This window comes from Martes martes (genome assembly GCF_963455335.1).
Source record: "Martes martes genome assembly, chromosome: 1".
NCBI lineage: Eukaryota > Metazoa > Chordata > Mammalia > Carnivora > Mustelidae > Martes > Martes martes.
Genome location: NC_137888.1, coordinates 117,059,802 through 117,077,193, shown reverse-complemented (window position 1 = coordinate 117,077,193; position 17,392 = coordinate 117,059,802). Strand labels below are relative to the sequence as shown.

Below are 17,392 nucleotides of genomic sequence, written 5' to 3'. Positions count from 1 at the left end.
TGCTGGGGGTGGGGACGTGGGCGAGGCAGCAAAAGAGAAAATGTCCTCTGAGATTTCCCCTATAGGCAGCATGGTTCTGACTGATGAAGGTGAAGAGGAAGAAGGAACAATCAGCTCTCTCCCCAGTCATTTCTTCCTTTAGCATTTATCCAAATTCCAGGGATACAGGAGAGTATTTCATAAATGGGATCAAACTCCTTATAGTCTGGAGAAAGCTGTGAATCTACTCTTGAGAAAAGTATAAATGTATGCAAATTACGGAGTTCATGGAGCCTGAAGAGCCCTAGGAATGCCTGATCCCAGGCTACAAATGTGTCCAACAGAATGGCTAGTCCAAAGGACCCATGCCGTAGACCCCCCATCACCATGGAATGCAGGACTCATGATTTTGCCTTAAGTCAAGTCTCACAGAACCTGCTATCCCCAAAAGGTTTTCCAGAAGTTTGGATGACATAATATATGGTTTTACAGCCATGTATAGTCCGTTCTAATTCTCTAATGTACAGCCTGATCTGAATAAGAAATCTTACACAGGTTTTGGAGGACAAAGCAATTTCAACAAGACCATAATCTAAACCAAAAGGAACAAAAAATAAACAATTTCCCACTATTCTGAAATTTGAAATGATTCAAGAGTTTTTCAGGTCATTTACCTTGGAGATGTGGTTCATTCAGTGAGTTGTTGATGATTTTTGATAGGATTCACTAGTACATTTCTAAGAATGTGAACCATACTACATAACACCTATGCCTATTAAACCAAACAGCAGTTTAGCAAACATCACTGACCCTCTCCCAAAATAGCAAAGAATGATGAATTATAACCTATCATGCCTTTCTGAATTTCTTTTGAAATGCTTGGACATAAGACCTCCCCTTATAATGAGGCATCATTGTTTTTTTAATTGGGGAAAAGAAATCCTGGTTCTTACAATATATTAAGAAAGTGTTTTTTTAAAGTTATATACTCAGCATTGTAATTAGCCATTTTTCAAAGAATTACAATAAATCCCCATGCTTTAATGAGCCATAAAGAAACTTCTACGGTTTTCCATTTGTATATGGCTTTAATTTTATAGTCCCCTCACAAAGTAACTTCTACTAAGAAAGTAAGTTACAAAGCTCTCTGTATGGCCAGAAGAACAAAATAAGCAATATAGTCTAAGACAAAGGAAGGCAATTCACAGCAAGGAAAAACAGATGCAAATATTTATACTGAAATAGAGTATTAGAAGAGAAACCTCATTAACACAATATTAACTTATTTATAAAATCATTATCGCAATTTTAAAGTAGGGTTTTTGGTCTGAGGTGTTTTTTGTTTGTTTTAATTAAAATGCTGGATAATTTTCAACTGGTTGACTCAGAGTCCATTTGTTTTTAACTTCCAAATGTTATAATTTGGGAAGTGTTAATATTTACATTTCTCTTAGCTGTGTATGTCATTTATTAATCAAAAAGATCCCCTCTTGAACAGTTTTAATTAATAGGCCTCCTTGAATTTTTCTTTTTTTAAAGTAATCTCTACACCCAGTGTGGGAATTGAACTCATAACCCTGAGATCAAGCCAGCCAGGGACCTTTTAATAGGCCTACTTGCTTTTAAATGTCAAAGATATTTCATGAAAGACTTCTTTTGTTTTTGGTTTCTAAAAGAGAACTTAATGTTCTTGGGAGACTGCACCACTTGTATCTCATCTCTGTACCTTCTGTCCTGGCCAAATGCCTGGCACTGGATAGGTACTCACAAACAGGAGTTAAGTTTTGTTGTTGACTCCAGTAGGAAGTTTTAAATTCTCTCATCTCATGTTATACTCACATTTCTGACTAACAAGAAGATCCACGTGTTTTATTTCTTTAGGCAGTTAAGTATTTGTAAAACAGTTTTACTTTTCCTCTGTGTACTTTACACTCTTACACGGAAGGCAGAGTTTTCTGGTAATCAACGTAAAGAACCTCAGTCACCCTTACTCTCAAATTCCACTTTCTATATTAGCTATTTGCTACTTCCTAGGCATCCCCTCTGGAAATGAAAAATGACCGGTTTGCCCTTTTTTGGTAATTAAAACAAGTTCTCGCCCCTAACTCAGTTGACAGAAACGGGGAAGAACACAAAGTAGGAATAAACCCTTTCCTTACTCGTGCTGGGAAACAGACTGTCAATGCCTATTCTTTATCACCTTTAGGACCAAAACTAGGTCCTTCCAGTCTCTGGGAGCACAGCTGACTTTGGTAGGACTACTGTTCCTCTCTGCCTCTCCTACACAAAACTGAAGGCCTGTTTTCAGAGGTCACTGAATTAAAAAAAAGTGGCTACCAGTTTTCCTTAGAAGCAAACGCAACCCTCTATTTGTAGATGTGCCAGAGGGGACAGGACCACATCATCACCCCTGGGACCTTGGTAACAAAGCAGCTTTTATAATTAGAAGAATATAAGGTCCTTGGGAGGGATAAATGATTTGTATCTGGAGGGGCAGCAAGCTGAGTGTCCGAAAGAGGCCCTCTACAGGCCTATATAGAAGAGTCAAGAATCTGTAACAGGAAGTGCCTGCTAAATAATAACAAATGACCGGAAATGAGATGAGGTCAAACCTTCTGAAAGGTCAGACAATGTTTTAAGCATGTTACAAATGAACAGCATCCTTGGGAACCTTGATTATATTCTGGTTGTGTGTGTGTGTGTATGCTAGGTAGGGTGAGAGGAGGGAGCACAGCTGTGAAAGATATTCTTAGAGGGGCGCCTGGGTGGCTCAGTGGGTTAAGCCTCTGCCTTCGGCTTAGGTCGTAGTCTCAGGGGCCTCTGCTCAGCAGGGAGCCTGCTTCCTCCTCTCTCTCTGCCTGCCTCTCTGCCTACTTGCGATCTCTCTCCATCAAATAAATACAGGAAGAAAGCAAGCAAGCAAGAAAGAAAAAAAGAAAGGAAGAAAGAAAGAAAGAAATATTCTTAGATCAACTGGGGAAATGTGAATATAGCTTATGGATGCTGTTGGTGTTTTACGCAATAACACTTCATCTTACCTTATACCCTACTCCCACTGGCTGCTAGTGGCTCGCTATATTCCCTCTTCTTTCAGCCTGTTCCCACAGGAAGCTTCTCTCCCACCTTAAGGCAGAAGGACTTGGCCCCCATGTCAGTCAGTCACTGGCTATAGGCTACAGAAAAGAGCAAGATGGCCTAGGACAATTCTCTGAAATATTTTGGGGGTAAAGTTTTATATTATCTACAACTTTTATTTTATTTTATTTTAAGATTTTATTTATTTATTTGTCAGAGAGCGACAGAGCACAAGCAGGGGCAGTGGCAGGCAGAGGGAGACACAGGCTCCCCACTGAGCAAGGAGCTGGATGCAGGGCTCTGGGATCCATGACCTGAGCTGAAGGCAGACATTTAACCAACTAACCCAGCCAGGTGTCCCTCTCTGCAACTTTTAAATAGTATGATTGAAACACACCATACACATACACACACAAAGCAAGACTGCAAAACAAAATGAGTGTCAGATCTAGGTAGATGCTTTAAGAGTGTTTCTCGTATTAGTTTCAATTTTTCTGAAGGTTTGAAATTTTTATAATGAAAATTTGAAGGGGAAAAAAAAAGGAGAGTGTGTCAACCCTAAATTTGCTCCTGCTGTGGGTTACCAGCCTGATACTGAATTCCAGATCTGACCAGCGGTCTAAAAAAAACCTGCCAGTCATCCTGAATGCATGTTTCCCCTCATTTTCCACCCAAGGTTGGTCACTAGATCATGCCAATTCAACTCCCAAAATAGATTCCTCATTCTAAACTGCAATTATAATTACATTTTCCCCCTCAAATTCTTTCATTGTTTCTTCATTGTCTCCACTAAAACAAACTTCTAACTCCCTGACATGGTACATAATACCCTTATCACATGGCCCTTGGCTTACCTCTTTAGCTACATCTCCTACCACTTGTAACCACACTGTGTGTATCACCTACTCTAAACAACTTAGGAATTCCTTGAATATGTCATGACTGTCCCTATCCTTTGAATCTAGGCATATTATGCCGAGGATGCCTTTGCTGTTACGCTGGCAAATTCTTTTTTTTTTTTTTTAAAGATTTTATTTATTTATTTGACTGACAGAGATCACAAATAGGCAGAGAGAGAGGAGGAAGCAGGCTCCCTGCTGAGCAGAGAGCCTGATGCGGGGCTCGATCCCAGGTCCCTGGGATCATGACCTGAGCTGAAGACAGAGGCTTTAACCCACTGAGCCACCCAGGCGCCCCACAAATTCCTTTTTTTAAAAAATAATCTTCTGAGTCATTTTATTTGTTTTTCTTATTTTTATTTTTAATTTAATTTTTTGCATGTGTCCCAAGATTCATTGTTTATGCACCACACCCAGTGCTCTATGCAATACGTGCCCTCCTTAATACCACCACCAGGCTCACCCAACCCCCAGCCTCCTCCCCTTCAAAACCCTCAGTTTGTTTCTCAGAGTCCAGAGTCTCTCATGGATTTGTCTGTTTTTTTAAAAAGTAATCTCCATCTTGATGAAGTCCCAATAGTTTATTTTTGCTTTTGTTTCCCTTGCCTCTGGAAACATGTCTAGTAAGAAGCTGCAGTGACTGAGGTCAAAGACGTTGCTGCCTGTATTCTCCTCTAAGATTCTGATGGGATTTCTGTCTCAAATTTACATCTTTCATCCATTTTGAGTGTATTCTGATGTATGGTGTAAGAAAGGGGTCCAGTTTCATTTTTCTGCATGTTGCTGTCCAGTTTTCTCAATACCATTATGCCCAACATGGGCAACTCAGTACTGACTGAACCAGTGAGGCACCCCTATGCTGGCAAATTCCTACTCACACTTTTAAGAATGAATTCAAATTTGACCCCCTCTGGGCAGGCTTGCCTGAACTCTCCAGGCAGAGTTAAGTGGTCCATTTTTGTATTCCTACAGCAACCTCTTACATAGCTCTCTTATAACAACTGTTACTAATCGTTGTTACCATGCTGATCTTTTCTCTCACAGAAGTGAGACTTGGGAAGACAGGGACTGGACTATTCCTATTTGTATCCTGGGCATTCTGCACGATGCTTGCCATTGTATATAATAAATATCTGATGAACAGCCAGCTTTTTTTTTTTTTAAGCATGATGTACTTACTACAGCTGGTGAGGGGACGTGGATGCTGGGGACAGATCGAGGCCGCACGTGATTGGCCAAGTGGCAAAGAACAACACCATCGGTTAGAGCTGCTCCAAGGTCACAAGGCAGTGATACTTTCAGCCGGTACTCGATATGCTAAAAAAACAGGAGAATGTGTAACATGTTAACTGAAGAGTGGCTGACACAGAGGACATAATGGAGTTACAGTGAAATATATTTAATTAGGAACCAAGATAAAAAGCAAATAACTTAAGTACCACAATCCCTATTTTATCCTTCTATGTCAAGTCAGTAACTTAAGAAGGAGATATAATACATATATACGGCAGCCAGGCCACAGTATGGGCAAAATACAGGAGAAATTCATTTACAATTTTCTGTAATTACAATTAAAAATACAACAGAACTAGATTTTCTTTCAATTCCAAAATAAAACACTACAGTGATGTTATATGTATACGAACTTGTGTTGTCCATACACACAAATTATTATTACTCTTAAAAGATGTCCTTACATGAGGCAGAAAAAACTTTTTTTTTTTGTTGAGGCAGAAAAAACTTTTAAATGAGTAGTGCCAGCAATTGAGCTTTATAGAATAACTCATCTCATTTTCCTAGTAAAAACTGAAAAGAATATCCTTCATAGCAAAATCTCTTTTACGTTTATCACACAATGGCCAACACAGTACACAATAGGCACTTATTGATTCTATTAAAAATTGTAAGCCAACGAACAGGTGATTGCAGGGTTATGGGCTCTAGCAATAACACTGCACAAGTGTAACAGAAAGGTAAGGTACACACTTTCCGAAGTTGATCTATTAATTCCAGCTCTTCTTCTCTCTGTCTTGAATTCAGTCTCATTTTGGGATCTGCAGAATCAGTGGCAGGAGCGGAAGATGAAAGAAGGGGTGAAGCATGACCTAAAAAAATATGAATATGTAAGACAGAACGGCGACTGCTAGTGATGGAAAGATACTTAGATCCACGCGGTCACAGGTTCCGCACAAGTACAGCGATTCCCACTTCTGGGCTCTTAAAAAAGTTTTCATAATGAAAGGTTTCAAATATACATAAAAACAGGGAGAAAACTGTGTTAAAAATTACCAAATGTCCATTACCCATTTAGTTCAACTACTTTTGTCTGATTAAAATGTTTTTATTGAAAAATAGCTCACAGAAAATTATGCAAATCATTAGCAAACAGCTCAATAAATTATTATCACAAAGTGGACACAATCAGGTCAATAAATGCAACATTACCAACACCCAGAAGTCCCTCTCATGCTCTCTGCCCATCAGTACCTAAAGGTTACTTCTAATGACACAGGCTTTAACTATGTCCTTGACTTGTAATACCAGGATTAGTTTTGAGCCTTCTATAAATGAAGCTATAGTGTATATATGTATGGTTTCTGTGCTTGGCTTCATCTGATTGAGAATGTTTATAAGGTTTATCCATGTTGCTGTATACATTAATCTGTTCACTTTTATGACTTACATGGTATCTCATTATACGGATATGCCACAATTATTCATCCACTGTATCATTAATGGACATTCTGTTTGGGGCTATTATGAATAACGTTGCTATAAAATTTTTTTTTTTTGTACCTATCTTCTGGTAAACATGTTTACATTTTTCAGAAAGCAAAACTACTGGTCACAGGATACAAATGTCAACACTATTAAATAACGTAAATAGTTTTCCATACTAATTTACAATCCCACATGCAGTGCAACTCTGGTTTGATTACAAATCTCACTGTTAGGGCACCTATCAGTTACACCAAAAGTAGTTATTTTTGACTTGAAATGTTTGTTCCTACTTCCAGGTAACCTCTTTGGAGGCCAGGCAGATGTATGTCATATTAACTAAAAAACATTAGACTGAGTAGATTTAAAAGAAGAATTACTTGGGCACCTTAGTGGCTCATTCACAGTTAAGCATCTGCCTTCGGCTCAGGTCATGATCTCAGGGTCCTGGAATCGAGCCCCGTGTCAGGCTCCCCTCTGAGCAGGGAGTCTGCTTGTCTCTCTCCCTCTCTCTCAGTGCCCCCTCCCCTGTCCCTGCTCGTGATCTCTCTCTCAAAAAACAAATGAATAAAATCTTAAAAAAAAAAAAGTACTGATTCATTTCCTTAGGAACAGATAAAACAGCTTTTATCACCAGAAAAATCTGAAAAGGAGCTCATTACAGAAAAGAAGAACATTCCCTAAAGCCCTGAAAGAGTATTTAATTTTTTTCAAACCTATAATCTTCTTTGGGTGTTACCAAGAAACTAGTTAAATTCAAACAAGATTCTCCTGCTTTAATGTTAGTGAGATCACAGACAAATGCAGAGTTTAAAGCTTTTGCCAAAGTGACATCTCACAGTAAAAGTTGAAAAGCATATAATAGTTAATGTTATTATATAAAGCCCCCCCCGTAGTCACTGTGACCTACCTTTATTTGCTTCTTCCCTGATAGCTGCTCGGAAAAGGAAGCTTTCAGGGCGCTGGGCCTGGTTTCTCTGAATAGCAGCAGGAAAAGAATATGCAGGGGAATGATGAACTACATCAGCATGGAAAAGCAAAATAAGATTAAAGGAGATGGAAAAAAAATAAATATAATAACAGACACACATGTCACAGAAGTTCAATAAATTGTACAAAGATCGAATCAAACCTAGTAATGAAATAAGATGGTAATTTTGTTTATTAAAACAAAATCCGGTACAGAAAAGTAATCTTGAAATCAGGAAGGCTGCTTGTATATATATTTAACTGTCATGTTATTTTTGCTATATCAGTCAAGGCAGAATGAATGTTACGATATTGAACAGATTCTCTTGTTGCGAGCGATAGCCCTGCTAGCTCATGCTCATACATTCATATCATATGGCTGAGTAGTTAAACAACCAGCTGAATTAAAAAATGGAAAATGTGCAGGAAGTTCCCAATTTGGGGTCTGGTTTCTCCTCTCAGAAAAGGAAGCCACAGCTAGCTAAGAGGTAATTTATCAAGAAAGTCTTGGTAAAGAATTATTCTTCATGTGGCTAACTGTACCTTTGTGTCTATTACCTGTTTCTGTTGTAGGTGAACTTGTTATGGCATTAGATCTGTCATCATTCTGTGGAGAAACAGAGATATGCCAATAATTATTATTCAAGAGAGGGTACTTTCCACATTTATGATTACCTGGAATAAAAGAAAAACATGCAACTCTCCTTCAAAATTAAGTCTAGAAATGAGAATCTGGTGTAAAGATTTTTAAAATCAAAGTGACTTGCATTCTAGGATATGGACATAATTAGTTCAAATCACTTCAAGCCCATGAAGTATATTTGAGAACTCTTGGAGAACTGGACCAAAAAACAGAAATTGGCAGGAACTTGACTTTTACTTGTCTGGTTAAGCAATAAAGAAATAAACCCATGCCTAGATATTTACCTGCTGTAAAGTAACTGGGATACAAAAATAATAGTCTTTTCAAACTAACCATTTACACTGCAGCAGGTCTTGACAGACAGAAAGGTAGACTTAACATACAACGGCTGGCACATTCAGATTGGGCCTCTTTCAACTATGATTCTGGGTGAGAATAAGCACGAGGTATCCATGGAGTGTAATGAATTAGCTTCTCTCCTATACATCTCCTATACTAGTTATACACCTTCCTTGAGAGAATTTTGAGAAGAATCCCTCAATTTTCCATGTTGTTATTCAAAAAGGAACCTAGCTGAGAAAGTCTAGCACAGGGTCAACATCGAAGAAAATTCTAAAGTTTCTTCTGAAGCCCTCCAGGTAGGTGGAGCATTTTCAATAACAACTAGAGAGAAGGCTTCTCAGGTTTACAGATGTTATAAAGTCGGGGCCAGCATTTAGAAGGACATGACGCAAGAATGTGAAAGTATTCTGCTAAATCAGAGAAGTAAAAATGTTCAAAAAGCAAAATTAAGTATTTAGAAAAACAAGGTACAAGATATGGGAGTTAATGATCATTTGGGAATGTAACGGAAACATGAGAATTACAGTGGATACTGAACAAAATGAGAAGAGCACATCTAATGCTCAGAGTAAGACGTGAAAAACCTTGTTTCATGCTCAGCACCACGTGGGCTCGAATGAAGGATATGTTTCTGGTTGGGGACTGTGGAGCCAAAATGGAAGGCAGAGAACTTGAGAAAGCTCAAAAGAATTAAGAGACTGAGAAAGGCACATAAAATAACTAGAATTTCTGTAGTGAGAAGACAAGGGCAGCATTGTAATAGTTTTCAAACATAATGATTCTTACATAAAGAATGCTAAATGACTAGAAAATCTCCACACTGGAAAGAAAAGAAGTGTATACCACAGGGAGGCAGACCTACTAAGTCAGACAAGGTGAGAACTTTCTAACAGTGAAGATTATCAATAATTTCTTATGTATCATATGATAACAAATGTGGAATTACCATTCCTAGAGGTCTTCAAGAAATAAAACACCACAAGCTCTTTATATAGGCTTGCAGGCCCTATTCCAGCTCTGCTAGTAAGCTCGAAAGCAACCACAGACCACACATGAACAAATGGGAGTGGCTGTGCCAATAAAACTATTTACATAAACAGGTGGCCTACGGGCCATAACTTGTTGACTTCTACTACATGAGGTTTTGAGTGGTGACACTTTTGGGGACTGGGACTGAAAATTATTTTGCATACACATCAGACAACCAAGTTAAGTTGACATTATTTGTCATCCAAAGTAAAATAACTCATGACAAAAAAATCACCTCTGATAGGAAAATCAGAGTGACATTTCAAACAGAATCTCAATATAAAGAATAACTGCAGGCTCTGTGAGTGTATCTAGTACAGTAAATCTTTCAAAAATTTCAAGTGGAATTAATGTTAAATTCACAAATAGTTTCATAAGCTTACAGATATTTCATGTATTCCTATATTTTATATTGCCATTGGACCAATCTGTTGGAAAACTTAAGACCTCCCATGCACAACCCCTCCCCAAAGCTCCTGGTGCATTACAGGAACAAGAGATACCTTAATAGGCATGAAGGCAGAAGAATGAGGCAGGGCAGCAGCACAGCCCACTTGATTCAACCCTGACAGCGACTAAATTTTAAAAGACAAAAAGAAGAAAAAGAAGGCAGCATTTATGTTAGCAAAACATCAGGCAGGCAGGGCAGATCTGGTCAATGAAATTAGAAAAGGAAAGGTCATGGACAAACTTACAAATGATTTACTAAGATTTTGATAAGGCAGAAAGAATATTTTGGGGGGAAAAACCCATAATGTATAAAATGGTTTTCCCTCTTGTATAATTTAAACTATTTCAGTACTTTATAACACATGAATCAAGAAATGAAAGGGCTTTGGGCTGTCAGCTTGCAGGAGGCCAAGGTGCTCTCTTTTCAGTCATCTTGAATCTGGGTTCATCCAATACCAGCTGCCTCCACCATGCCGCCTAAGCTCAACCTCAAGGACTTCATACCTGAGGTACACCGCTGGGGAAGTCAGTGCCCCATCTGCCCTGGCCCCCAAGGGCAGCCCTCTGGGTCTGTCTCCAAAAAAAGGTTGGTGATGAAAATGCCAAGGCGACCAGTGACTGGAAGGATCTGAGGATTATAGCACAACCGACCAACTGGCCATTCAGGACGGATAGGCTGAGACTGAAGTGGCACCTTCTGCCTCTGTCCTGATTATTAAATCCCTCAAGGAACCATCAAGAGACAGAAACAAGCAGAATAATAAAAAGCACAGTGGGTATCACTTTCAATGAGATTGTCAATACTGCCTAACCGACATGGCACTGATCTTTAGCCACAGAACTCTCTGGAGCCATTAACGAAATCCTGGGGACTGCTTAGTCTCTGGGATGCAATGCTGATGGCCGCCGCCCTCAGGACATCATAGATGACATTAACAGTGGTGCAGCAAAATGCCCGGCTAGTTAAGAACCACAAAGGAAAATATTTTCATAAATGATTATGTGACAACCAACCCCCCCCAAAAAACCACCCAAAAAACCAGGCATGATTTATTAAAAGTGGTTTTATGCAGAACTAAAACTGAGAACATCAAAATTTTTGAGCATAGTCACCTTAGAAACTGAACTATTAAGTCCTGTGTTCTTCCTTTGATGGGAAACAAATCTAGTCAAAGAGCTCATTTCAACTGAGCAGAACTGGCATGAGTAAGAACAATATTTTTTCAATGTTAATCCAAACTACATATATTATAATTCAATGTAACAGCTCTGATGTGAGAAAATGGGATACGAGGATTCTGTGTCACACCTTAAGGATGAATTTCATTTCTGCCTCTGTGTCCAAACGACCTATAAGAGGGTGAGTGGAATTTTCTTTCTCTTTGAATCCTTTATTTCTTCACCAACCTATATACAACCAGCAATATTCGCTATATCTATTAGGTAAATTAGAGGTATAATTAGAGACAATGTTATTAGAATCTACTGTACAGAATTTTGATTACAGATAAAACTGCTCAAAACGTGACAGTTTGTTAATCTGGCAAAGAGCAGAAATCAAAGAAGACAGCATTGGTAAAGAATGGGCATTGATAAGATCATACCTATTAAAACAACAAAATGCCAAAGGCTTAAATATATTAAAGCTTTTATAAGTTAAATAACTTTGAAAAATGTAAACTAGGATCACAAATATGTGAATCATGGAATAAATCAACTTAAACACATGTGGATGTTTAGAAAAAGGTATGTAGATTATCAATAAAATAGAATTATTTTTAAAGACAGTTGATAGATAGCAAGGTTTCTTTCGTGGAAGGTGGGCAAAAAAGAAAAAAAAGAAAGAAAGAAAGAAAGAAAAGTAACACTGCAGCCTAATCTATCTTAAGGCAGAAAAAAATGAAGGAAATGTACCAAAACACAGGACTGTGAAAACAGTTAACACTGTATGCTTCACCTCTTCAATTTTCTGGGCCTCTTTATAACCAAATGTACTGGGATTACTAACAATCTCAAACATGAAAAGGCTAAAAGCCACTACATTGTCAGAGGACAAAAGGAGTGGAGGAAAGAGGAAGAGGAAGTGAAATGAGCCCAGGATAGTCTCTAGATTCTGAGACGAGACACAGATGTAGATGGGATAGAGACGAAAGCAACAGACGCCTGAAGGGCAGCCCTAAGAGAAGGTTTATGTCATGGATATTAAACACCACTGATAGTTATTTCAAATCCTATACTTCAAGGTCTTTAAATCAAATTTAGCATTTACACCTTGCTGTATCATCAGACCTTTTCATCATGAAACAATTTAATGAGTGATTATTACATAGCATTTATGTGTTCACTGAGGAAATATTTATTGAGCACTTAACCCATCCCAGGGACAGTGATGGGGACTGAGTATACACAGGTAATTGCAACAGAGAACATCCCTGTGCCCAGAAAGCTTACAGCCTGTAGTCTAACAGGGAAGAGATACAAACCAATAAACGCCCACCTAAAAGTACGAGGATGAGAAAAATGACAGTGGCGGTTTGGGGGCTGTAGGTTGCAGAAAAACTGTTTTAAAAGTGTGACATTTAAGCTGATACCTGACAGACGAGTAGGAATTACCCAATGGATCTATGCAGGGAGGGAGATGCAGTCCATGCTGAGGGAAACTGCCTCTGCCAAAGGTTGTGAGGTAGAAATGGGCTGGCCTTATCTGAAAAGCTGAAAAAATGCTGGTATAGCATGAGCCTAGAGAGATGAGACGGAGTGTGCAGGAACTTGTAGGCCATGTTAAGAAGTTAGGACTTGGGGTGCCTGGGTGGCTCAGTCGGTTAAGTGTCCAGCTCTTGATTTCAGCTCACATCATGATCTCAGGGTCACAAGATTGAGCCCTGCATCGAGGCCCAAGTTGGGCTCCATGCTAGTAGAGTCAGCTTAAGATTCTCTCTCTCCCTCACCCTCTGTCCCTCCCCAGCTCCCTCTCTAAAAAAAAGACAAAGTTAGGACTTAATTCTATCATATAAGGCCATCAAAGAGTAGTCTGAGAAAATCAGAGGTATACTTTTAAACACTCTTTTTTGCATAGCTTTGGCCATTATTTGGCATACAAAAGTACGTGAGATGTGGTGCTTGCTTTTCAAGGCCATCTCATTTAGGTCAAACAAGAATACTGATGAGAAAAATACAAGTGCGTGTGGTCTATAAATGGCTAAAATCCATTTTAAATTTCACACTGAGGGAATTCAGTTGCTTTTCCAAGTTCCACTTTTTCCTCGACAAAGAAGCGTGGGCACTCAGACTTCTATCACTTCCTATATGTGTTATTAAATCTCACCTCAGTCTCCTAAGTTGTTTTCAATTACAGTACGAGAGGCAATACACCGTGGTGTTTAATGCAGGTTCTCAAGTCAGCCAGATCAAGATTTGAACCCAGTCTTGCACTTACTTACTTAAGCGATGTGACCTTGGACAAATTGCATTCTGGACAAAACATTCTATGCCTCAGTAACAGTTCGTAAAATGTGACAGGTTTAATCTTCCCTGTTAAGACTGCTGTGAGGAGTAAAAGATAAATTCCGGTAGTGTCTCTCAATATTTTTCTGCATTAATTTAAGTTACTTGCTTCTCATGACAATTAATTTCCACTAAAACTCCAGAGCGTGGGTTTATTTCGCTCTAAGACTGCCCAGTTAAAATGTGTTTTATCCATCTCAAAGGAACTTATCATTGCAGAACACACAGAAGCACTGACAGTGGAAGTCTATGTGAGATGTTCACACCCTAGTCTGCAGCCCACGCAGCGGTGCCCACAACGGCAGCACGTACCAGCACGGAAGCCAGGAATTCCTACACACACTGCACTTTTGAACTGCTAGTTTTCAACGTACTGTAAAAAATATCATAAAACATGATGGGGAAAGCAGTTTTGTAAATGTTAGGATTCTCTTGCAAGGCTGATAAAACTTTCTAAGATCTTCAATACAGCTCTTACGTTATACTCATTTTCAGCTGATGAAAGGCACTAAAAGTAAACCAGTGTTAAAAATGATCAGTAGGTAACATTCCAAGTTAATGTTTTCCCAGAATTTAAAAAAGGGGCGTGGAGGGATAATCCTGAGATGTAAGTTTGGGGTTTTCAGTAGCTTAAAATAGATAATAAAATAGCATGGCAAATACACAGTTGTGTAATTAGTCATGGAATAAGTTAATTCACTTGACACACAGGTGATTCACCAACCAAATTAATGATTAATAAAGTAAATGCACCTGGAATTAGAAATGACATTTATAAAACAAATTATGCCCCCTCCTCCTAACCCCCATACAAAGCCAACATGGATCGCAACATGTGTTCACAAATGTTCACATCGTGAACATTTTACTTTTGGAAACACTAACAAAGGTATCTGAATCAGAGAGGCAGATTGCTGAAACACTGGGTAAATCATGAAAGTAATGTAGGAAACTGTTCTATCTACTTATAAAGCATTTAGTAATGATGCTCATCATGTTTTATGATATTTAGATACTTTCTGAATGAGAAGTATAACGACTGTTCTCCAATCTCTAGACACAGCAATATATAACTCCATTTCGTGCAAGGCTCTTACCACTAACAAGGCACTATCATCAGTGTGCTGAGACCTTCTGGATGGGAAGGGACACTGGAGAGGTGGAGAGAAATGGAGCAATGTCAAAAACAAACTATGCACACACATGACATATTTCACAAATACACAAGCAAAGAGATATATTAAGACACACTGAAGATGCTAACATATGGGATCACATTCACGATCATTTTGAATTCATGTATCCTAACAGCTAATAAACTGATTCTGAATCATGATTTTCTTCTAAAGAGCTTAAACAATTTCAAATATGATCTTATTGCTTAAAAACTGACTAAAGCAAGGAGGAAACAGGGATTATTCTCTATTCACAGAAGAGAAAGCTGAAATATAGTTGTAGCAGTAACAAAGAATTAGTAGTCATTTAATCAGTCAGTAACAAAAACAATAAACCCAAAAGTCATGAGTTCTAGTCTATGCATCTCTTCATTACTTTTCTCAGACAAAGCAAGAGTACACCTGGAAAACTTAAAAACTGTAACTTATTTTCCGGAGAAGTTTAAAATTTTAAATAATGACTTTACTCCAGAATGACCATTAAGAAGGAAATTTGGGGGTAAAAAAAGAAGACGGTATTAACTTTGTCTGTGAAAGGTTTGTACCTTTATTATTACCTTGTGAAGAAAAGACTACTGAAAAAGCTGAGTTACTCTTTCAGGTATTATACCAATGGCTAAGTTCTGAGATAACCAGAAGTAGTGACCATATGTCCACTGAGATAAAGAAAAAAAAAACCTTTATAATGGATAATTAAAAACATTTCAAACAATGCATTTTACCATTCCAGTAACACCTGTGCTTTAAAAACCTCTGTGCTGAAATTTGTAAAGCCCCTTGTTAGGTTTTTAAGTAATTTACTTTAAAGAAAGCAGATTCAAAAGTCATATTAAACAATGCCTTTATGCATTTTTAAGGAAGCAATGATCATAAACTGAAAAAAACAAGAAGGCAAAGAGAGAGAAAAGTGGCTTTTAATAAAAAAGCCAACTACAATAAAATATTCAGTAAGTTTCATTTTAACAGATCAAAACAGGTACATTTTTAAAAGGTTAAGCAATTAATTTTACATGTTTACTTATAATGAAAATGTACTACTTAATATTATAAAATTGTGTATGCCATATAATCAATAACATACACACTCAGGAAGTGAGCCCTGGAGCTGAAATCTATGTAGTATCTTTTACTTCAATACCAATAGCATTTATGCCTGTCACACACAGCTCTCAGGTCTCCCTCTCACTACACACTCTGCTTTGAAATGGATGAGGGAGATGATACTTCTGGTGCGCATACGGGAAGGGAATAAATAATCTCCAGATGCATTAGTCTAGATTAAAAAACCCTGATCTATAGACTTGGATAAACTCCCCGGTCCATGTACCTCCTCCTGAATAAGTAGAATTTTGTGAGGGGTAAGGAAAATGGGAATATTTTGACCACTGAGAACACATGATAATCACATACAGAACATTTCATTTCCATTGCAATAATAAAAAATTCCAAAGAAAAGGTGATTATATAGACTTACCTCACCATCTAAGGGGGGTTGTTGTTTTTGTGGACTTTGTGACGCTTTGTGCTACACACCCCCAAGCCCCCAAGAAAGGGAAGTTGGTTAGAATCTGGAACACTGGAAATGATAAATTCTATTTACCAAGATAATCACCCACATTAACTTCCGTATCTCTCACATGCAGCACTTTTCTAGATTTACTGGTTAGAAGATGTTGCCCTTTCCCTTAAACAGCTTATAATTTAAACGAGGAAGGCAATAAACTGACAGTATTTCATACATCTATAAGCATCTATAAACAGAAATAGAAAAAGTATGTTTTTCATATGTACATGCACACACATGTTCACAACCAGAATGGTAATCTCTCACTATATTCTCTCAATGAAACCATTCTCTCTTTGTCTAGTGTTAACACCTCTAGCTCTCTCCTTCAGCCAGTCTTCAGGTTTGCATTTTCAACAGCCTGTGGATATTCTATTTGTAAACCCACTGTCATGTTATGTTCAACATGCTCAAAAACAAACCCAGTTTCCCATATTAACTGGCTCTTCCCCCAATTAGCTAATTTCTGTTACTATGTCAAATAATAATACTATATACCATCTCTATAGTCACTGTTTTACAATGTATTCTTCTTTTTTAATTAACATATAATGTATTATTTGCCCCAGGGGTACAGGTCTGTGAATCATCAGGCTTACACACTTCACAGCATTCATTCTTATACACATTATCTTAAGTGATTCTTCTTATTCTCGGAGATAAATGAACACCATAATCATATTTATTCAAAGACAAAAGAATTGAGGACAAGAGAGGTTAAATGATATGTGCAAGATAAGTCACAAAGTTGGCAAGTAGCATAACTGAGAATGCACCTACATCTTTTGACTCTGAATCCTTATATTCTTTCCACAAAGCTAGCCTCCTATTCAAAATCTTTTAACTCAAAATCTTGCTTTGGAATCTTAGCTCAAAATTTTGCTTTGGGATCTTCTTTTCATTCATCTTCAATGATTTATTCAACATTCACTACATTTATGTATAAAACATACAGATGCTTCTCTTCAAATCTCTCATTTATAGAATCCATTGTGGTGGTCAGGGGTGTAGCACTCACCACACTAGTAAAAGTTCTAGGTGCACC

The 17,392-nt window shown here is 38.0% G+C and overlaps 1 protein-coding gene across 5 annotated transcripts in view; it reads right to left on the bottom strand.

The window, feature by feature from the left end:
* Positions 1-17,392, bottom strand: part of LRCH3 (leucine rich repeats and calponin homology domain containing 3) — a 118,893-nt gene that overhangs the window by 12,748 nt on the left and 88,753 nt on the right. Inside the window, exons 13-19 of one of the 5 annotated variants that reach the window (XM_080796217.1) lie at positions 16,258-16,308; positions 14,706-14,759; positions 10,158-10,229; positions 8,199-8,247; positions 7,582-7,689; positions 5,940-6,058; positions 5,133-5,270 (exon numbers count right to left, since the gene is read on the bottom strand). In XM_080796217.1, coding sequence (XP_080652343.1) covers positions 5,133-5,270; positions 5,940-6,058; positions 7,582-7,689; positions 8,199-8,247; positions 10,158-10,229; positions 14,706-14,759; positions 16,258-16,308 — 591 coding nt within the window. The remainder of the gene's footprint in view (positions 1-5,132; positions 5,271-5,939; positions 6,059-7,581; positions 7,690-8,198; positions 8,248-10,157; positions 10,230-14,705; positions 14,760-16,257; positions 16,309-17,392) is intronic. The other 4 variants (XM_080796218.1, XM_080796220.1, XM_080796219.1 and 1 more) reach the window with 4 other exon arrangements.